Source organism: Anser cygnoides, chromosome 11 (genome assembly GCF_040182565.1).
Source record: "Anser cygnoides isolate HZ-2024a breed goose chromosome 11, Taihu_goose_T2T_genome, whole genome shotgun sequence".
NCBI lineage: Eukaryota > Metazoa > Chordata > Aves > Anseriformes > Anatidae > Anser > Anser cygnoides.
The window spans coordinates 12,533,638-12,556,999 of NC_089883.1; the positions used below are offsets into that span (position 1 = coordinate 12,533,638).

Below are 23,362 nucleotides of genomic sequence, written 5' to 3' on the forward strand. Positions count from 1 at the left end.
TGACCTGTGCTTGGAGGACCTGTGCAGAGATTCGTGGCCTCTCTGAGTTCAAATGGAAAGACTCATTTAGGAATTATTTAAATCTCTCTGAAGACAATTCAGTCAATTTAAATCCTAACTCATTTTCTTTAAGTCTGTTTTTCCTCGAATAAGCCCTTGAAGAAGGCATTAATATATCAAAAGGGAACCATTTAAATGAGTATTTTTCCTTCTAGAACCTGCTGCTTTCCCTAGTTGTCTCCCCATTCCCCTCCCTTCCAGCAAAGCTCACATCACTCACATTCCAAAGAGAACAAAATATTTTTAACTCCTTTCATACCCTCGATCTCTGTCATGAGTCCTCCTTTAGCAGTAATAAATCACTGTCTGGAAAAGCTGGACTACTTCCTTGCCCTACTTCTGAACGTAAAAAAGATCCTGCATTTGAGAAGAGCTGCTTGCACCCCAGCCCTGGCACAGACACCTCTCTGAGTCCTCTTTGGTCCACAGACATCACTCTGCAGAGCTGCACAGAAATGTCGATTTCCATTTTTGCAACTCAGTTAATTCAAACACACACGCTTTCACAGTATGCTCACCAACACGGGCACGCACACGTAACCTACTGCAACCAAAGTACCTGGGATGCTAGTTGCCCTTTACCTGAAGATAAATATACATTTCCTATACAGAGCTGTATTACTTGCATCCTTCCAGAAATAGGCTGAGGCAGCTGTGGGGAAGACTTTAATCTCACTCACAGTCTCCACATCCAAACTTCCTGCAGATCAACAGAGATGCACTCTCGTAAGAAGAGGAGAATCGAGCAGAGTAATGCATCTTCAATTAAGTGAAACGTTCTGATGCTCTGACAGCATTTTGAATGCTGTACGGGAATGGCAGTATACATACTGTGAGACTGTATTAAGATACATGGAAGGAGCTATGATGGATGATGCTGTGGATCTCTTAAGTGGATTTGTGCTTCATAAGGGCAAAGATCAAATGACAAGATTCACTGGATGGAGTGTCTTGATGGGACACAGTTGCATCTTTGTTTATTTTATCTGACATATGATTAGGAGTAAAACAGTGCTGCAATGTCAACTCCCCAGCATTTAGTAATCATCAAAAACTAATAAATGCTGAGTTCTGTTTTTTGTCTTCTACGCCATTTATATTCCCTCCCTTCCAAATCCCTCACAGATTTGTTCTGTGACCAGGAGATCTACTCAGTGTAGTCGAGGTACATTCTCCTGAAGTCCAATGAGGAGAAAGAGAGGAAGAAAACGGAACTTTTGTAACACAATAACATCACGCCAACACTGCTGGTGCAATCTTTCCTGGTTTCCCTTTTCAGAGCTTGGAGCATATTTAGTATCAGTCCTAGCCCATAGAAGTTTGCTCTGTCCCTGATAGTTTGTCTGTACCTGGTGCAGGCTGTCACATTTTGACCTGCCAACACTTAGGAATGTAGTTGGCTTGACATACACACTCATGCTCCTGAGCACAGTCCTGCTGTTTTCCAACAAGAACACAGAAATTCATAAAACGCAATGTGCACAGGTCCATGCTGTCCATAGTGATGGGAAAGTGACTGAGGGGCGCTGTATGAAGGCATATGCTGTCCTTTCCATGTCCTCCAGCCCGCATGCAGCAGGAGGATGGTGTTAGGGATGAGGCTGCAGGATTCTGCAGGATTCTGTAGGATTCCATTCTCAGAGGGACCAGAGAAAACTCTAAGTGAACAAGGAAGCGGAAGGACAGCCAGGGGGAGTGGCTATGGGGAGTATCATTGCTAGTTGTAGCAAGGTGTTTAGTAATCAGTGGTTATCCCAGTGCCAATTCAACCGGAACAGCTCAGACCACATCTAGCACAGCACCAAATACTATCAGTGTTGCTTTTGTTTACTGATAATGGGCTAAATTTAAACTGACGTCTGTCTACTCTTCAGCTTTGGACGCTGTTCGGTCGCTTTCTCTAGATCCAGTCTTCATTCTGCAAGAAGCTTTATGTGCTGTCCTGGGTCTGAGCCCTTCCAAACACTGGGTTAATTTTTGCAGTGCAGCACCAGCTCAGTTTGCTACAGGAGGATGATTTTCAGGTACTGCATGTTACATGCTGAAATACATGGAAAGCTTTTAGCTTCACTGCAGTGATACCTTCAGAAATTATCTTAGGTAGAATCAGGCTCTCTGCCTTTTGCTCTGTTACGAATACCACAGACTCCAGCAGGAAATTCTTGGAGCTTTTTTTCCAGTTTCTATACAACATTGATTATACTGAGGATGGCTGCAATGATGAGCCGCTGTTGCTGCCTCCCCTTGCTGGTAATCAGTACCTATTCAGGCACGGATTATGCTTCAGACAATCCCATTTCTGGGCTGTGATATGTCAACAGACTGAGTAGGGTCAATTACGAGCCTGATGGATGAAACAGTTGTTTACTTCCTCCCATCGGCTGCATTGCTGCAGTGGCCCCAGCACAAGCCAGGGAATCCCAGCACGGGGACAGAGCCGTTCAGCAAGTAGCACTGAGCCAGCAGTCACACTGCCGGGGGACACGGCCTTGCTTTGCTGCAAGCATTGGAAACGTCTGAGAACTTCAGCGGTCCTAGGAAATCGGATCCAAGCACCTCGGGACCAACCTGCTTGCATTTAAATGCTGTGGCAACGCCCTGTTTGTCGGCTTTCACAGGTGCTCAGCCTTAAGGTGTAAGCCTGTGCACCGTGGCAAGGTACTGCGTACAAACCTAACATCATGGCCGTGGAAAAAGCTCGTTTTCCACAACCAGCTCCAGCCTGGGAAAGGCACCTGAGGAGAATGCCTCGCTGTAGAACGCCTCGCTGCGCCACATCCTAGCACAAGCATATCGCCCTGCACCATGCACTTTTGGACTTGGTCAAGGAATCTTTTATTATTCATCAAGCACTGTGGAACAGGATATTTTGGAGATGTCAGGCCATGTCACAGGATCCACCTATCTGGAAATGTGACGGGAAAAAAGAAATCAACATTACTTTCATCAGGAGAGCAAGACAAGAGAGATGAGGTAAAATCTGCCAGCAGACAAAGGCCAGAGATGTGGAGAAGGGAAGAGTGAGTCTGTGAGCTTGAAATCAGTATTGCCGGGAGCAGCCTTTTGCCAGGAGAGGTGGCTCAGCAGGGAGGCTTAGCTCTTCGTGTTATGATGTATTTACTTTTTTTATTTACAGTTCAAGTGCCAAAATGAATTTCAAAACTGATAATGAAGTTTGAAATCCCACACTGGGATACAAAGAACTGCTGAGGCAAGAGCACTTTCTGTGACAACACACAGTGTTCGTGCGTGCACGAACACACCACTCAGACCAGGCTGTGCTTGACATTGCTTAAAGAATAAAACTATTTGTCTGGTTTCTACTCTCAGAAATAAGATGTCAAAATCTTAGCTCTAATTACTGTATCTCTGTTACAGCAAACCAAGACCAATCCTCTACGTAAACCTGCTGACAGAAAGCAAAACTACATGGCAGCTTCGTTTTTCCTTCTGTGAAGATGTGCTGCAAAGACATGGAAATGTCAATAAATCCTTCCTTTGCCTGCTGAGCATGGAGAGGGCACTGCCTGTACGCCGGCACTTCATCCCCCTCACCCAGCCACACGCTCCGTATGGGCGCTGCTGCCTCTACGATGGACATGCTCCCACTTGGGCACTGAACTGCCTGCTTCGTGCCGACTGATCACCACTGCACAGGTATCTAGAAGATGTTTTACAGCTTCTCTTAGTAAGGCTTGGGTAAACACTTTCAAGAAAAAGGAAGTTCACTGTGAAATATTCTTCTGCAGAACCAAAAAACTACTTGATCCCAGTTGAGTTACAGCCATAAAGGGAAGGCAGTTTCCACTGCAAGATGTTTTTAAAAGAAACCATTGGGTTTTCATTCAGAAAGCATTTCCACGTTTCTTAATCAACCCAGGATTCTTTTATGAAAAGGATTAAATAACCTTAAAACAATTGACACAAACTTCTGATTTTCCAGTTGAGTCCCTGAACTGAATGAACTATTATTGGCACCACTCTATTGACTATTTTTTACAAACATTCTTCTTAAATCAAGGTGGATGTGGTATCCCTAAGAGGAGGGCTGTCTTGCAGCACTGGATGCACAATCCAGAGCCAGCCATTCTCACCAAATCTTGACTGCTTGGTGCCTGAAGCAATCAGGGACTCTGCGCCACAAAGAACAATGTAAGCTGGAAGGGACCCCTGGAGGTCACCTGGTCCAAAGGAGGGCCAACTTACACCAGGTTGCAAATTTGGCAAAGAAGGTGGGGATAAGGACCCCTTGCTATTCCATCTACTCTTTACCGTGACGGGGGAAGCTGGACCCGTACTGGTATCCTGAGCTGCATCCAAGCTTACTCCTTCCCCTTGCTGACCCTGGCCTGAACAGCTGCCAGAAAACCCAGCCCTGTTTACAGAAGAACCTACCTGGAGGCACTGCCTGAGACACTGAGCCCAGAACACATCAGCAGCCCTCGCAGCTAGACGCAGTCAGTAAAGCACATCATTTATAAGCCTTATTATCTATCCCAAATGCTTTGATTGATGGTAGCATGGGACATAACAGTTCTCAGGCCATCTCTGAGCAGCCTTGAGGTAATACGCAACTAGTACAACCATAACAGGATAAAGCAGGGCTCTCCAAACTTTTTTCCAATTAGGAAATTTGATTAAATTTTGCATTTGATTAAATTTTCCAGACACCTTCAATTTCTGGCGTGCTACACACTCCTGAGCCTCTCCTTTACACACACTACCACAAGCGTCAGGGAGTTCTGCAGCCTTCCCACCATCCAAAACTGAGACACTAGCTGAGGGGACTCTTGCCCCTTTGGACTCAAAGAAACTGTGACTACCACCTGAGGAACCACCGATGCTGGTGACCTATTGTCTTGGGAATAACACTACAAATCCTGTCCAGGCTGGTAATGAACAAGAAAACTCCCATCTGACGGAGTGTGTGCAGGAACAGCAGAAGTCTTTGCCCAACTCCACACCAGCAGAGCAGCTGACATGAGTTATCTTCATACATCTGCGCTGTGTCATCCCCAAGGTAGCACTGGCTAAACCAACCCTGGAGCCACAAGAATTAATACAGCTTCGGTGCAGTGCTGCGCTTGGGTTAATTAGCTCTGCTTAGAGGGGAGGGAAGAGGGCTAATCAGCAAAGGCTTGCTGCCAGGCTAATGTGATTATGCTCTGTCCAGGACTCCAGCTAGGATCTCTGCACCAAATTCTATGCACACATTCATTTGGAGCCCATTCAGAAAACTGCATAGTCCAACAGCCTAAAAACACAAAAAGGGTGAGCTGAGGGCTCCTCTCGCCTGTGTTGTCTCTGGCAGTTTCAGATGCCTTGAGGAAGAGGAGAAAGAACAAACGAGGCGTAGGGCAGCCCAGCTCCTGGCCATACCCTCCTAGCTTCTGACAAAAGAGGATGAGGGATACCCGCTGCCAGGGGTTATGGCTGCATCTTAGTATTCAGTAACACTTGAAAGATTTTACTTGTATGAATTTATTTAAATATTCCAAGGCTCATTAAACTTTGGGCCTCCGCAGCACCCTGTAGCAGTAAGTTGCACAGTTTAATTACATACCAGGAGAAAAAAATCACTTCTTAAACCTGCTGTGTAATAAAACTCTGTCCTGCTGGTCTCCAAGGAAGGGCAAGGCCTGCCCAAGCCCAGGAGATGGCTTCCCAGCCCCCTCTGTAGCAGTGAGGCACAACGGCAGTGTGTGCTCTTCTGGCTCTATCAGTTTTTGGAGCACTGAACTTCAGTCCGCAGGGCTGATCCAGTCCCCAAACTGCCTCCATTCTCATGGGAGTAACTCATGCTGCAGACTTAGCGTGGCTCTCTGGGGAGAGGAGTTGTGCCTGACAGTCTGAGGGATGAAGACCATCACCTCTGGCCAGTGGCATCAAGCCAGTACGCTGAGATCACCCTGACCCGTACTGTGCCACAGAGATGCTGTGGAAAGGACCACACAATACCACTTGGTTCAAGCTGTTGCCTGACAAGAGTCTCCCACTTCTGCCCTGACGAATATTGGTCTAACATCTGCTTTGTCCTCCAACAACGATTGTACTTTCCAGGCAGTATGCTTCAGCCTTTACAGTTATTACATTTTCTCCAATTACCAGTATCAAAACCCTCTTTGCTGAGTTCAGGCCAATGACAGAAGGACTGAAACACTGAGAGTTGGACAGCAAAGTGCCTTTTGGCGTGGACAGCCAGAGAATAGGATGAGTCTGTGGCAGGAAGGAGGGTGCTGGCGGTTTAACAGGGCTGTATCAGGAACTGTGAGATGATGTCAGTAGTGCGTCTGCAGGATTTGGAAAGCGCTTCTCTCTGTAACGTTACCCCTTGCAATTGTGCTGCAGCAGGTGCTTCTTCAGAATAACACTGTAATATGTAAGTATCTACCCAGTTTCAATCTGTACTTTAAGAACAACAGGCACTGGATAGACTGAGCAGGGGAATGAATATGGAGAACAGAGAGCTTGAGAGAACACCAGTGTAGCAGACAGATCTTGAGCAGAGATGAGGCTCTGGCAGAAGAGATTACAGCTTTGCTGGGCTCTGCAATGCTGACAGCAGCAATTCCTACTTGTCATCAGTCATTCTTCTGCATGTACCTGAGCAGATAACGCAGGAGAGCCGAGCCTCTCTGCAGGATGCCCATCACTGCCTGCATCCTGCTGCGATGGAAGAGTAAAGCCCAGAGTCTCTCTCTGCTTTGTTCCGAGGAGCATGGCTGCAGTAAGCAGCATAATCACTGCTCCCAAAAGCCTCAAGGTTACAGCTCCTACTGGGGAGAATGTGTGTGTGTGTGTGCATTTGTGGTGACTTGACATAAATATTAATCCAGCTGAGCTTTAGGATTAGAGAAAGAAATTAATAGGGCAACCTGCAAAAAGCATGAAAATAACTTTCATATCCAACTAGTTTACTCATCTCCCGAGCAGGAAGCACTCTCCCACTCTTGTGAGCCACAGTTACTGCAGGTTGCGCGATGATTTCGGAGTCAATGATGAACCTACATGCTAAGGTGTGAATTGATACAAGAACAGCTGAAATGGGCCTTGAGCCTCTGCTCTTGGCTATGGACCTCCTTCACCATCACCCTGTACCAGCTCTGGCACTCACTGGACTCTACAGCAATTTAACCCAGTCACCTGGCAGAAAACTAACCCAGAAGAGAGAAATCATCTCAGTAGAGGTCTGAGTAGCATTAGATGTGGTGCACAGGAATGAAACTGTGCAGCTGTAAGTAGGAGAGCGCCGTGTGAGAACAGGTGTGCAAGGCTTCCCCTCTTTGGTCAGAGCTGTCAGATCAATTCAGTTATAAAATGTTAACTCCATGACTTTGGAAGATTTTTCTATCAAAACCCCTGAGGATGAACTTGTAATATTCTCCCATCATACACATGTAAGAGAAAGGATACCAGTCATGGGTGCAAAGAGATTTTGAAGCTAGACACTAGACTGCAGTTTAGAGATAGGAGTCAGCTTCTGATCCTGCTGTCACTGACTCTCCCTGTGTGACCACAGGCAAGTCATTTAGGGTGTAACACACTCTGCAATGCAGGACAGGACACAGAGGTCTGTTCTAGCTTTGTCTCAGGGACTGGAAATAAAACAGCCACTTCACAGTTCCAGAGCTAAAGAGCTGTTCTGCCTCAGAGCTTTTTAAGGATGGCACAGAGCCATACTTACATGATGGCTGTGCCACTTCCAGTGCCTGAGCTGGTGTGAGTGCTCTGTGCCACATGGGACTCTCCGCTTGTACTTGGGAACACTAGCACTAAACTGTCTTGGAGGGTTCAACCTCCCTCTCCAAAATCTCCATGCTTCCTACCAACCTGTCGATCCTGTATGGCTTCCCTGCCTTGCAGAAACCGGCACAGCATGAAGTTCATATGCTACAGGAGGAGACTTAGACAGAACAGGGATAGTGTCTCCAAATGTTCAATGAAACCAATCAAGAGTGAAAGATGGGGCTAAATCATGTACTGTTTACTGTGACAAGCCTGCTATTGAATCCAACAGCCAGCACATCTTGTCTTTTATTCCTCTTCTCAGAAGCCCTGTTTGTACAAGGGAAGAACAAGTTGTTTGGCAGAGACACAGACCAATCTGAAATTTCACTACAAACTCCCTCCCAAACCTTGTCTTGAAGGTTACGCAAAGCCTGCCAATAAAGTTACCAGCTATACTCTTCCGTCCTGTTATGATAGTCATTTCTGCCACTCCTCTCCCTCCCCACTGTACCCTCTTTCTTTGGCTACTCCCGGAACAGCTGCAAAAATGTCTGCAGTCTGCTGAGGTGAGAGGCAGAGCCCTGTCTGCACCTGAAGGGGTACTCAGCAGAAGTCTCCAAACTCCTGCCTGCTTCTCCCAGTTGACCCTGCCAACTTGTTGAGATTCTTTGCTTATAATATGCTTCAACAGACACATTGTCCCAAGAGGACTGAACTAAATTGAGTTGCAGGGCTGCAAATCACGAAGCAGCCTCATTTTAATCATGGCTATTCAAGTGCTAAGGAATGCAGAAAGTAAATACATATTTGTTTTTAGACCATCATTTGTCCCATTTGCAAGAGGAAATTGAATGTACTCAGTCCCTGAGGCTTTGTTCCTAGGAGAATACCTTGGGAAATGAACCTGCTATAACCACTACAGATGAAATACACCCTTTGTTAAACCCTCTACTCACTGCTTTCATCACAAAGCTTTTCTCCTGGATCTATTAACCCTCTCATTCACTTCTCCACATTCTAATCAGGCTTTATTTAACATTTCACACTTCTGCCACCCTGGCTACAGTCTCTGCTGGCTTACTGGTGACTGATTTCCCTGAGCACTGAGTGGAATCAAATGTCCAGGGTCAAGTTCTGCCCTTGACTTCAGACCTGGCTGGGGAAAAAATCGTGCTGCCCAGTCCTGCAGGTGTAAACTTGGCTGCGGCTAGGCTGACCAGGTGGCTGGATTTGTAAATCAGTCCTTGACTTCTTTGCTACTTCAAACACATTTGAATAAATATTCTGCATACACAGATTTGATCAGCTTGCATTCCTAGCGCTGCAGTGTCCTTCTCTCTGGCATGCCTTACTCTCAATTAGCCTTAGTCCTGCCAATCTGGAACACAGAGGCAAAACGCATCCCAGACCTCCACGCTTTTTCTCCTGGGCTTTTTCTTTTAGCTCAAGCTGAGGTTTGAGATTTTCCCTCTCCCAAAAGCATGATTCACCCTCTGGTCTTTGCTTTCAGTCTCTGCCCTCCTGCAATGTCTTTCTGTGGCCCAGCATTGTAATTCCTGTGTCTCAGACCTGCTCTAGGCCACCTAATAAAGCCTTTCTCCCACCTCCTTCCATGCAGCAACTTAAACCTCACCTTTCTTAAGCCAGTGCATACTAGCCGTACTTTATGGACTTGAACACCAGCTACCCTCTCACCTAGTCTAACTGCTCCAGGCAAGGTCAGAAAAGGACTAGCACCTCATTCTTCCTCTTCTTAATCTTCACCTGACCCTGACTGTAACACCTCTGAGCCAGCCAGGCCCTTGCTCTCAGTTACACACAGTCACTCTTCAGTGAGCCCTCCTGTTTTGTGCAGACCTGCTGTTTCAACCAGAAGGTGAAGGCAGCTTTTCCTGTCTGTGTCCTAGAAGGAAAAGCATCATTGCACCAGCAGCTCCTTTGCTTTAGAAGATGAAATGCCACTGTACAGGCAGCAGTATACTGCAGGCATGGAAAGAGTGAAGGAATTGAGGCAGTTCCATAAGTTACCAAATCACAGTGAGCGCCCCTGTTTGCCCCTTAACTTCTTACAAATTTGCAGCATCACCTTAAACCCACCACCAGGCATTACTGCTACTGCAGCGGTAACCTGATCAATGGTGACATTTCTCTCTGTGCCCTACATTATGCAATTCATCCACCGTGCAATTAATTCGATAGCTACCTGGGGAACCTATTTGGTGCTCCTGAGCTTTAAATCTGTGCTTTGGGGTTTGTTAGGTAGTTTCACTCACAAGCACTGAAGAGATTAATCCGGATACTTTTAAAGGAAGTGCTTGCTAAACAAAGCTGCATGTTCTGAATGTTTACTTGGGATTTGGAAAAAGATCTCGGAAAGGAAAAAGTGACTTTTAATTTTAGATACCAGTGACATTGATAATGCCAATCTAAAAAGATAGTCTGATACAAAAAGAATCACCCAGTTGCCCTACCATTATTCATTTGATCCCACATCTGTTTCCTCCATGGGTCTGTCTGGATAAACGAATTAAATTACCCGTAAACTGCTGTGGTGACAAAGACACCGGACCTTTGGCCTCTCACTTGAGTTACTCACAGCCCTGATTTCCTCCAGACAACACGTAAACCACCCCTGGGTCATATAAGGGTTGCAAAGCCCAGTCCTTACCTTCTCCTGGTACTGACGCCGTGAGGAGTCCAGAGACTGGATTAGGGCTGTGGCATGGCCGATGAACATGGCATAGCAGGTGGCACCGACAATCATGCTCAGCATAGTGAGCCACACATCTGACATGCCAACGGGCGCCTGCTGCCCATACCCAATGCAGAGCATGTGACTCATTGCCTTGAACAGCGCATAGGAATACTGCTTCCCCCAGGAGTCATTCTAAAGAGACAGATAGACAGACAAAGCTTTAGCAGTGGGACAAGACATTCTTGGAGATGAACACATTTCAGAAAAGGACACCTTATGTTAGACCCCAAAGTCCATGTTTAAAGCACCCCTATATGTTAAACAAGCAGTTTGATTCCTTGATGGCTTGGAAGTGTTGGGCACACTGGATTTAAAAACAAAGCCTAAATTCAGCCATCTGACAATAACTGACTTTGGTCAGGGTTTTACAGGTCCCGTGTGCTCTTTCCAGCAAGGCTTTCCAGAAAGGAAGCCAGACTGACACACTGCTAACCTGGGATAAAATGGGACCATGCACTGGGATAATTTCAAAGTGACCCATATGTGGGAGAAGGGACTGATGCAGATGATTACTCCCTCGGGAAATGGATTTTTCAGAGAACTGGTAAAAGAGAGCCTGAGCAAGGTTGCCAGCAGTAAGATCTTAAAGTGGGGAAAATCACTTACTCCCCAGCAATTTATGAAATGTTTGGGAACTCTGGTCATTACCTGAAGAGATGGGAAGGGCAGAAAATTAAGATGATAATGTCCAGACAGCGAGTTCTTTGCAGTGTCAAACTGGGCTTTTTTCAGGGAGCTGAACAAACTACAAACGGTCTCATTCGAGAGATGAAATAAACCACTGTGAGAAGCCAGCTGAAGTCAATGGCTTGTTTCGGACACCCCGTGCTCTCCCACTGCAACTAACAGCAGAGGCACCTTGGCAATTATATCATGGGAAAGGGAGAAAAATACAACATAAGTTTCATGACTATTCTGATTAGCTTGAGTTCATGGAACAGCACAAGGTACATTTACTGTCCTGTGGGTATTATATGCTAGCAAGTCCTTGCCACAAAACCTTGTAAAGTAAATGCACTGTCATCACACACTGCTATTACAAGGCATGTGAAAAAATACCGCTGCTACGGTGACATTCATCGCAGCACATAATCTGTACATTCATCAGTCTTCTTTCTGTTCCTAGGAAGGTGCTAACATCATGGATATAGCAGTGCAGATACGTATACCACGGCAACTTAGAAGGTCGTGGTGCAGCAGGCCTGCTTTGGGGCTTGGCAGAGATGAGCCATACTTTTCGGAACTCCTTCAGAAAGATGCAGCAGCCTCAGCACCACTGACCAGCAGTGCTGGACGCCTCCCTGGAGGGATCTAATCACAATCAGGTGAATGGCTGATGACCTGTTTACAAAAAACAGCTTTCTGGGTGTCACTAATGTTGATGGAAAATTTTCAGTAAGCTTACAGGTAGTAAACGGAATCAAAGTGTACTATTGCTGTTTGGGAGCCGTGGCAAAGAGCTGGAATCTCCAGAGAGTGGTCACGCTTGGTTAAGAGATAAGCACATGAACAAAGACAGGCGATGGTGTTACCTCAGCCCTATTTGGTTACGTTATGCAAGACAAGCCTGATTCACACTGCAATAAGAAGGGCAAAGCAACACAAGTGACAGCGAAGCGGACACAGAAGCAGCAGCACATTCAGGGTCCCAGAAGGGACTGCTCCCTGCTGGCGCCAGCCTGTCTGGGCTCCCCTCCCTAACAGAGCAGAAACAGTTCACCTCTTTTCTAGAAAAACTACCCTCGAGTCCTCAGAACAGACAATGCGGCCATTGGGGTCTCTATTCCTGGCTATGCAGTTGGCTTGCCCCAGTGTGTGACTCCCCAAAGGGGAATCAAAAAGAATTTGCGCTCTGCTGCCTGTACAGGGCAGAATGCAGCTCCTTGAGAGGACCATGGCAAGGCGAGGAGATAAGAGTCAGTCCCAGCACTAAATACAAACTGCAAGACGTGAAAAAGCATGATTTGGCTATCAGTTGACCAATTTGATACTCCTGGTTGAGGAGGGCAGTTTCAGGACAAAAATCCAGCAACCCATGGCACAGGGGTTAAGGCAGCCCCAGCCCACCCTTCTATTATGGAACCACCAGTTGAGTCTGGCAGAGAAAGAACAGAGATGTGCACTCGGCCTGACGGAGCAGAGCATGATTTCTTCTCCCCTTGCCCCCTCAGGCCAGTTCTTCTTCTTAGCCAGAAAGTTCTCAAAGCAAATACCTTTCCCATGCAGGCACTTCTCACCTGCACTGCAGAAATGCTGCTGCCTCCTGAGTTCAGTGTGGCAGTAGTTTAACAGGGCAGTATCTCCGGAACAGAATTGAGGGCAAGGAGAAAAGAAATGCTGAGCAGAAATTCCAGAGGGAATTTGGGGAGACAGAAAAAGATTGGTTGAGCTGGATTTTGAAACATCAGGAAACTGGCTGCCAGCGTCTTTAGTGACCAGGAATGAGCAAAGAGGAGAGTCTGGGCATCAGGCAGGTTTGAGTTTTAAAAGCCATTCTTCCAGCAACTTGCTGTTAGGGAGCAGGCAAGTCACGGAACCACCCTGGATTTCGTTCCCTCCTCAGTAAATAGGAGACAACAGTTCCCAACTAACTTTTGGGTCTAGGAGACCAGCATTTGGAAGGAATTAGTCATCCAAACCCCTGATGTCCAAGACCAGTGAGCCCCAGCAGCCTGCAGAAACACTTCTGGCTCCCTGGGAGCTCTACAGATCTCAGCAGCAAGGAGTTGGCTGAGTAATGACAGGCTGAGGGGCGAGAGCTGGAGGAAAACCCGGAGTGTTTACAGCATTCCCTAGCAGTGTGGCCTGCTGGGAGAAGAGCTCAAGGACTGCTGAAAGGGAGGCACTTCCATGAAGGGGAACCTTTCAAAGCAATTACCTTCAGGACACAATCTCTGAGTTCTCTGAGCACCTGTAAAGGGCGCTGGATCATCGTGGCACAGTCTACACAATGACTCTTTGCTTATAGGTCTCAGTATATCTTTACCTTTCAGGCCTGCTCTACATCCTTTTGTTTTCTCCAGAACTATGCCAGATGAGCAGCACTGGTTCAAAATGTGATGTGGACACAAGTTTACCAGCATCAAAGTGCCCTGTACTGACACAGCTTGCCCCTCTGCTATGGCAGTACACCATCAGACCAGTCCCTACAGTGGGAGGGCTGCACTACAGATCCATTAGGGGAGGTAAATGCAGCCTTAAAACTGCAGAAAGAAAATGACTCCTCCTCTGCCAAATCTCACAGCAAGCTAAAATGGAGCCACAGATCTGTGCTTGAGCATAGTCAAGAGGGATGTTATCTCAAACACATGCCAGGCACTACGAGTGTTTGCAAACAGGAGTTAAAGTTACTTTGAAGTGGTTTCTCAAACTAGCTTGCTTTCAACATCCACGCTGGCAGGACCATAAGGATTTCTCTAGGATTAGTGTCTGGACTTCAATGCCTCTGCTCAGATCCACCCCTGAATACTTGGAAACACATAGCTGAAACTCTTCAAAGGCAGCATGGGGCTCTGTGCCTTAGAGGAGCACCTAGAGAAACAGTACGGTGTCTCACAGGATGCTGCTGGATCTGAGGAACGTGTGAGTGTGCCTGGCCCAGCCCTCATAGGAGAGAACTAGAGAGAGAGAAGTGGGGAAACAAAAGTCCTGGCAAACTCTGGGGGTAGGGACACAGCCCATGGGCACAAGGCAATGCCTGGCTTATACCACTGACATTTCACAGAATTAAGAGTCTGTCTGTAGTGAAAGGGTGTATTTTCCCCCTCCATCTGTCATCCTAGCCAGATGAGCTGTAGGTTACATGTGGTTCACGTCTGAGACCACCAGCCCAGCCAGCCAGGGTGTGAGCACTCTTTGTGAACCCCCTTTTTGTCCCAGCTGTGATATCTGCTGGCCACAAGCTGTTACTCCGGGTTTGCCACTGCCCACCACTTGGGTCCTGCTGCAAAACAAGGCCTCTGAGCATCACTGCCCTCCCCTGGACAACACCATAACTGCTGGGCAGGGAAACAGACCTTCAGAAATCCAGTATAAGGGACAGGAATAGTGGGATCAGAGATGGAAATGAAGGGTCATACCTCACAGGACAGCACCTGCATGTTCTGGGCTTGTTTCCAGAGCGAGCTTTGTGTGGCCTTCGCCTTAGAGAAGAGAAGATTCTCTCAGGACTCCGGGTGCACACAAAGTCTTCACTGCCCATCAGCTTTGTGTAGGACCCCCACCCATGCACACCTGGTTCCTGGAGCTCAGCCTGGGCACCCAGTCCTTGTCAGAGCTGCCAGGGCTGTACCTCTGCTAGCCCTGTCCCCTGGCTGGGCCTTGGACATGTGCTTTAGCCTCGTCTCCAGCCCTGCCTCTGGTCCCCTGTCTTGCCGCTCCTAATGGTACTCCCTGGATGGACCTTGGACATGATTATCACCTTGCCTTCTCTGGGATGATCAACGGACCAGACCCTTCCATCACCAATTCTGCTCTGTGCACCCTGTTCAGGTCCAGCAGGTGAGGGCACTGCCTGTGCAGGGGTCACCTTGCTGACACCATCACAGAGCAGCCCTACCCTTGCTCCTTGACAGATTTATAAAACACAATAATCTACTACGCAGCTTTGCAGGGCTGCTGAGTGAGGGTATGAGGGAGCTGCTCACCAGAGGCTTGGGGGGAATTAGGAATCAGCCAGGAGACCCACACAGGATTGCTCTGTCTTCCACCCTACGTGCTGCACCGGCATCTCTTCTTCCTTTCTATCAGCAACACAACAATGTGTCAGGGGTGGGGGTGGTAGGCTCAAAGGGGAGCTACTCTCCTTCTTTTGGCAGAAGGGAAGATGAGCAGTATTTCCTGTGCAAGGTCGCTACATTTGACAGGGGTATGTTTGCCTTCCCTGCAGGGTTTATCAGTTGAGCACAGCACCCAGGGGAGCGAGCCACGTGTTTCCAGCAGCTTTCAGGTCTCAGCAGAGCTCAGATTTCTCTGATGAGGATCTGCCAGGCGAGGGTCGTGGGGAGATGCTGCTGCCCGCACATATGCCTCCCTGGAGCTGACTCACCAGTGCTTCCCTTTTTAATAAAGTGCCCTGTAGGGAAGCTAACACCAAGGCCCCTGAGACTGGGGCTGAGCAATTAATACCGAAGACATCCTTCCCTGCCATTTCAGAGCCTGTTCAGAAAGAAGGCTCACAGAGAGTCAGTGCTACAATTGCTAAAGACGAAAGATGGAAACATAGAAAACAACAAAATGAACTGGACCCAGGGATTTATCGAGCCCCTGATATGATTTTGGCAACACCAGCTGCTTCACAGATCCCCTGGACGAGGATCAAACTTTAGGAAGCAGATGGAAGGTGATGAATCTTCTTTTCTCGCTGCATTGGAGTCAGAGCTGGCTTAATGGACTGCCAAGTGGCTAGGTGGGAAACTCTGGAGTGGGGATGAACAGCACCAGCACACTCAAGGAGCAAGCCTCTGAAGCATTTGGCACCTTACAAACAGCTCCCCTTGGATGCAGCAGCCTTAGAAGATTCCTTTTTTCCCCGCAGTGGTTCCATCCCAGCTTTTTAGCTCCTGTGGGCAGTCACGGCAGTTGTGCACCCAGTGTATTTATCCCCTCACAGCTGTGACCAGGTCCGTACTGGGTGTCCCAACATCCAACCTGGGGACTCTGTCACAGATAGATGCCATCGGGGCCTCCCAGCCCTGCCCACCACAGCTCTCAGAGAGCTGTTCTACACAGCACCATCAACACCTCAGCACCAAGGCCTGCGAACAGCCCAGGCCACTGGTTTCTGGCTGTTTCCTGACTCAGTGGCCTCTCCCGTCACTTCACACCAGACTACAAGGAAATCGGTGCACTAATCTTGTCATCCACATCCATCACTAGGCAGCAGGCTCCCAGTGACACTTCTGGAAGTCTCAGGAGATCAGAGGACAGAACCTTAGTGTGAGAAGAAACTATCTGATTCCAAAAATTCTTTTTGTCGAATGTTCTAAAAATGAGCTATTTCAGGGCTGGCATTTTCCTGTACAAATTTTGGAATGGAAGCCACCTAAATTATAGGTGGGGCAGATAACCATCTCTCCAGTTCTCCATCCCAGTTTCCTGAGATTCCATTTCTAAGACAGTCACTGAGATCACCATTTTTTTTCCCTTTTATGAAATGGAAAATATGAAAGTGATTTAGCTGCAGATGAGAAGCTGAAAAAAAAATCACACAAGGCAAATTTAATTCCCAGCTTCATGGGCTCTCAAGGAGGGGAAGACAAGCACTGCAGCATGAGTCCTTGCCTGGTAAAGCCATGCTCTGAATAAAATGTTTCTATCCTACCCCTCCTGAAGACTCTGCTGAGCCCTCCTGCCTGCAGGACACATCCTTCCCCCTCCTCCTCAGCCCTGCAGCTAATAAAAGTGCCCAGACTAAGCAGTAAGAACATGAGGTGGCTCACCCTTTGATCTGTGGTTCTTACCCAAGCTTTCAATGCACATAAACATATCCTCAACGATCATTTGGCTAACGAGCACTCCCTCTGCAAGAAGACTGAACCACTTAAGTGGGAAAGAGCAGGAAGCAGGACCTGGTAAACATATGTCAGGAATAAGGAAACACGGTTCAGATCTGCTGCTCTCAAACTGTCCTGCAAGGACACCATGGCCGAGTCACTTCATCTGATGGGGATGATTCGGCTGCACCTCTGAGCTCTCCAGGACAAGGAGCTGTCTGTCCTTTTGAACCTGAAGAGCACAAGCACAATAGGGCCTTGATCTGTCATTGCTCCTGCCATATAAATAATAAAAAGGCAGCACTGGGGAAGACAGGGCAGCTGCTGCATGGGTTGTTCCTCTGCTGTAGATAAATAAAGGGCTGGAGTCTCCAGAACTGCCAGTCTGGCACCTTTCAACAGCAGGAAATGAATGATTATTGCAGAGGGAAGAAATAAACAAATAAACCCCCAAACAGACGACTTTTTCACGGCTGCTCACTCATCTCAAGCATGGGCAGCATGTGCCCACAGCTCCGCATGTGGGAGGCATGGAAGTTGGCAGTTTTAAACATTTTACATTTGTTCTGTTCTGCATGAGTGCCTGACATTATTTTTTTTTTAAAAGAAGGAACTGGCTGGGGGAATCTGGAGGTTAAGAGCTGCAATAAGAGGCAATTTTTTAAGCTTTGTCAGTTGTTGCTGCTTAATCAACTGGACATTGTCCCTTTGAATAAAAGATCCTGAATTCTCAGTGAGACAGTTGAAAGGTACCACGAAATCCCTGCACATGTACCATATGGTTCAGATCTCCCTCACAGCAAACAGCGCAGTGAGCAGCACAGCTTGGGACGTTACTGGGAAGTCTGGTCGGTGCTCCTACGACGGGAGGCCGAACTGTGGCTTGGCAGAGTCTGCTTCAGCCTGCTTTAATGGGATATCGTGCAGCTCCCCAAGGAGCAGCAGGCAGTGTGATCACACCCACCCTTCAAGTGGATACGGAGCAGGAGGCTCAACAGTTTCCTTGGGACCAGTAATGGGAATTAGGATGTTACAGCTCAGACCCAGCTATGGCTCTAGGGCTCCCCCGCCTCTTCTCTTTGGCTCAGCAGAAAGAGGGATCTCAGACCCCAGCAGAAAGACGCTCTAATTTTTGCTCTTTGCTGTCTCCTGCCAGGAGCGGGAGCCTGGCTCCTGCCTTGCGCTGCAGGCAGCCCACAGCAGGCTGTGCTGGGGCTCTGCTCCGAGACTATCATGGCTCTGCCAGCGCTTACTGGACCGTGGAGGAAGCCCCTGAAAGGACATGGGGGAAATGGGAAGCTGGGGACGCCATGTTAGTGCTGGGAGGCGACCAGGGGCCTGGGGAGCATGAAGGACAAGCACTTACCACCATGCGGTTGAGGGATACCCAGCAGTCGTCAGGGAAGTCCTGCAGCATGGGCACAAGGAACTGGAGGCAGCCATCCCAGTGACACAGCAGCAGCATCATCCCGATCAGGTTCACAATGCGCACCACTGCGCTAGCCAGATCATAGGTCATGTGGAAGATCTGCAGGGGACAAGAGGGAGCAGATTAGATGGCAGCTCCCCAAACAACCAACCCAGCATAATTAGACGCAGTATTGGGGTCAAGAGCCTTGCTGATGTGACAGGAAAGGCTGCATCAGCTCAGCTCGGGTCAGTCACTGTGTGCGAGCAGAGCCAGCTGAAAAAAAAGATTAAAAACCAAAATACAAAATTGTAATCACTCACCCCTCTTGCCCTTTGATTTTACCTTCAATTTACATTGAAAGCTCCATAACTCCTCTTATAAAATAAGTCGGTTGCAAATATTTCCAGAACATCAGCCACACCTCAGAAATAAACTCCATCATCACATCTTTTTAACCGCAGTGACCTTCTTTGATTTCTGCTCTTGTTGGATATATGTGTTGCACTGACCCATGGGGGAAGCTATCTTTGTATCGGATGTTGGATGTAGTCTCTGTATGTATCAAATGCAAGAAAGAACAGCCTCAAACTCAGCAGACTTTTACCAGAGCACCTGGTTCAACTAATTCTTGTACCAGCTGCTGCATCACTTCCAGTCTTATGAGATGGATATGAAATTGCACTTAAATGAAGTGCAAGGAAAAGAAAAACATGTCAGAGCTACACAGCAGCTCTTAGCAAGGACACCCAGAAACCTGGCAGAAGGGAGCTGCAACCCCTTCTCTGCAGCCAGTTCTCTAATGCCAAGGGAGCCTATGTCCCTCTCGTCCACAGCACTAGTCATAAGCAGGACACACGGAGACAACCAGGTGCTCCATCATCAAAGCCACATACATAGTCAAGAATTACTTGATGGACACTATTTGGGGGGGGGGGGGGGCTGTGTTGTAGAGACATTGAGGGTGCTTGGCTCTTTTATGCCCAGCAGGCCTAAGCTACATACCTGCCCAGGTTTGGTTTTCCTTGCCCGGCAACGCGCCATGGTGAGCAGCAGAGGTCGGCCCTGGAGAGCACGGTCACCCTGCGTGACTCAGCACGGAACCACCTTCCAGTCTCTTTTCCCATTAACACATCCCATGAAGAGGGGGAGCAGGGAGCAGGGAGCAGACCCTACATGCTGCTGTAGTACCAGCAGTCCCTCCAAGGAAGCAGGATTGCTGGGATGCAGAGGAGGCAGCATGGCCACCTACTACAAGGGAGATGCTCTTGCTCCAGCATCACCCCGCAGAGACCCCGAATGCATCTGACATCCTTTCCCACGTGCTGCCGTGTCGCTGGAGCAATCTGGGAGGGATGGAGGCCCGACAGCCATGCCCTAGCGTGTCCTGCCCTAGAGTTCTGCATGGAGAAATGTTAATCACCGCTCCCCACACACAGTGCTGCTGCTGCTGCGGGAGGAGTGAAATATTTGGAGGACTGGGTGTGAGTGCAGCAGACTCACCGCTGTCAGCTGCCACGGCTGGGCCTTCTCAGGAGACCTCCCCGTGGTTTGGAGGCACGTGCAGCCTGGCTGTTTTGTGTCTCAGCCTGCAACCTGGTGACACAATGTCCTACTTGGATTTAATGGAAGAAAATGGAAACAGCGTGCCTCCTGGTGCTGCTGCAAAGCTGACCTCCAAGTGAGCCATGCAGAGAGCATTTATCCAGACCTGCAATTTCCTTAGGGATGTAACAAGATTTACTCTCAGTTCTTCAGATGTAAAATAAGCCATAAATGTGACTTTCTTACAAGTTGGCCAAAAGACAGGGAGACACTGACACGGGCTTATATAGGATGGCAAAGCCATTTTCAGTTTGCTGAGTTATGAACAAAAACGGAGAGTGCAGTGACAAAAACTGCAGGGAGAAGCATTTCCTGAGCACTGAACAGCTCCACGGAGCCCCAGTGCAGAAAGCTGGGGCAAATGATTACTGAGGAGCTGTCTGTCTGTCAGGGAAGCATCTAAAGCAGGGGACAGGGCCGTAGGCATGCTGTGTGACTGTATGGCAAGGTCCATCTAACTGCTTGCTGCCCTCACAGGGCTGGTCCTGCTCTTTGCAGCCACTAGCAGCAATATGAACCTGCCATCCTTGCCAACATCATGGATTGCTCCCACAGTGAGTCAGTCTGAGCAGCTAAAAAGGCAGAAAACTAATGTTACGAAAGAAAGGAATCGTGTTTGTCAGTTTAGCTCCCTAAATTGGCTCATCACTCTGTTGTCAGAGCTAGCTGTTCAATTTCAATGCTTGTTTCCACACCAGATATTAACACTTCCCTACCTAATCAGGTTGCCATGAGGTCACATGCATTAGGAGATGCCAACGTGCTCAAACCAGACCAGGAGGGAGCCACGGAAGAATGCCGGGAACCAGAATGATGAATGATGTGGATAACTGCTTCTAAACCCCATTATTTCCGCTGCATCCAAGGTGCAGCTGGAGTCCACAGTGTCACTTAGCATGAGAAAGGCCATTCTAATGATATTTCTGAGCTGAAAAGAAGAAAATATCCAAAATCCAGCATGAAAGGCTGTTCTAGGAAATCCGACTCTCAATGCTGACTCAATCGATCAGTATGAAAGCCAAGCACATAATTCATAAAGAATAATTCCTACTGGTTTCACCTTTTTTTTTCCATTGCAGAAATGATCATTCTCATTTAGATAACCCTAAGCAAAACCAGCCTATCTGAGTGACAGCCATGGGCTATGGTTTTAATGAAGCCAGAGCAGCAGTTTGCAGAAGGATCACTGGGTGGATCTTTTGTACTGCCAGGGTTTTACTGTGTTAATGACTTTTCCTCTCCCACCTATGTGTGTTTTTCAAAGAGCTTCAGCCCTCCTGTAACCCAGGGAACTCCAGCCAGGGAGAGGGAGAAACCCAGACTGGTTTAGGAAGTGCCTTTCTTCCTTTAATATATTGAAAGTAGAGAGTGAAGAGCCTGAGGGAATGGACGGTTTAGGGGAAAGGTAAATGGATATGGGGCTTCTTATATGATGAATGGCATCTATTCTGGTCAGGGTTGGGCAGCAAGCCTTTATCCCGTGGTGCACCTCCAAAAACCAGTCATAAATGAATGTGTTTGCTTCTGCCACTAGGTCCTGCTGCCTCCTCTCATGTTCTAAAGGGTGGATTCAGCTCACCTACAGTGGGCCTCAAGATCTAGAGACCATTAGTCACTAGACGGAAGCACGCCTACCGAGGGCGAGACATCTGGTTTGCAGCACTCGTGTACTTGAGAAGGGGATGCATCGCATCTCAGGAGTTCCTGCTTCCCTCTGCTGCCTGTAATGGAAGCCTAGGTCAGAACTCCAGCTGTAAATGTCTGAACTGCAGGTGAGACATATCCAATTTCAAATGTCAGTCTGAGGAGCTACCAGCCCACTCCTTGGAATACATTTGCATTCACGTGCAAGAGAAAAATACGAAACACTCACCCTGCGGCACACAGGAATAACAGCGCAGGGGTGGAATGAACACCTCTCACATGGAAGAAGCTCCTACTGTAGAAGCACCGTGGTATTGCAGGGAATGCTAACTCCAGGAGTGTGCTGGAGAGGGCCTAGCCAGTGCTGCAGAGCCCAGAAGCAGCCTCCAGCTCGCCAGCGAGAGATGGCGAAGAAACATTCCAGAATAGCTGCTCCAGGAGCAGAGGAACATGCGTGGTAATTGGTACTTCTCTGGTTTTCATTATTAACACTCGGGGCTTTCTTGTCCTGATGTAACACAACCCCGGCTGGGTCCCAGAGCATTACACCTCCTTCTGTCCCTGGAACTGCTCTTGCCTGCCTGCTTTCAGCTGCCTGTCATTTAGAGGAAGGGAGTGGGGAGGAGGAGGAGGAGAAGGAGGAAGCATGGACTCTAGCTTGAAGGTACCTGTTTCCAAGGGCATTTTCTGATCGAGCCAATAGTGCTGTTATTTGACTGTCCAGAACAAACTGTGGCTTCAGAATCCCTGCTAAAAAGTCCACTCTGTGCCTCTAGCCAAAGGCACCTTGTGGCACTCTCTAAAAGGACAGCTGGGGGAAAGTGGAAGGACCAAAACTTTCCTTAACAAAGTCATCTCTAGGCATAAAGGCTCCATCTTGGAAATCCAGCCTATACTGAGCAAACTATCTATCAGGATCCTAATGGCATGAATCCAAGATCCTGGAAGTCCCAGCTAACTCTGTGCAGCACCCCTCACTTGGCTCTCTGCTGCAACAGGCTTCCTCTGTCCTGAACCTTTGAGCTGGAAGAAATCAAAGACACCTTGGAGAATTGGGGGCCTGGCTCTGGCAGTGAAACAAGCACTTTGATTCAAGTCAGAGCTGTATATTTAATTGTTGCATGTTGGCACATAGCTTGCTGTGGCTATCCAAACCACTAGGTCAACAAAATTTCTCAGATCCTTGAGAGTGATGCTGCATTACCATGTCCGTCTGTCTCAGGACCAAAACTGCACGCTCCTGGTGGCTCTGCATGGGCTGGAGGTGCTGTGCTTGGAAGAGGCAGCTTGTCCTGAGGGTCTGGGAACTGCGATACAGAGGCGTAGCGATGATTCTGTTTGGAGCCAGTGTGGCTGAGCCGGAGCTAGACACCCTGCCAGACAGAGCTAACAGCATGCACAGTCACTCAGCTGAATGCTGGCTCTGCGCAGAACTGCCTTGCATCCACTGGGTTTATGAACAGATTCTGCACCGCAGGAAAGCAGTGAAACTGCCTGTTGCCCTTCACTACCTCTACTAGCAATATAGCAGGATTTCTGTAACTCTGCATCCAAACTGAGAAAGCCTGCTGGTCCTAAGCCAGTTCTGGCGTCTGTAGCCACACCGTGGATAACACACAACTGTGATAAATCCCCTGTGGATAATCAAGTGGCTGTGACACTGCTCCA

The 23,362-nt window shown here is 48.1% G+C and overlaps 1 protein-coding gene across 6 annotated transcripts in view; it reads right to left on the reverse strand.

The window, feature by feature from the left end:
• The window catches only part of HCN4 (hyperpolarization activated cyclic nucleotide gated potassium channel 4), a 151,232-nt gene that overhangs the window by 27,587 nt on the left and 100,283 nt on the right, over positions 1-23,362 (reverse strand). For 5 of the 6 annotated variants that reach the window (XR_010834150.1, XM_048081409.2, XM_067003710.1 and 2 more), the window contains 2 exons: positions 18,404-18,565; positions 10,457-10,675 (listed from right to left, as the gene is read on the reverse strand). Coding sequence is in view for 5 of the 6 variants with exons in the window: in XM_048081409.2 (XP_047937366.2) it covers positions 10,457-10,675; positions 18,404-18,565 (381 nt within the window). In the remaining variant the exon portion in view is untranslated. The remainder of the gene's footprint in view (positions 1-10,456; positions 10,676-18,403; positions 18,566-23,362) is intronic. The other variant, XM_067003709.1, reaches the window with a different exon arrangement.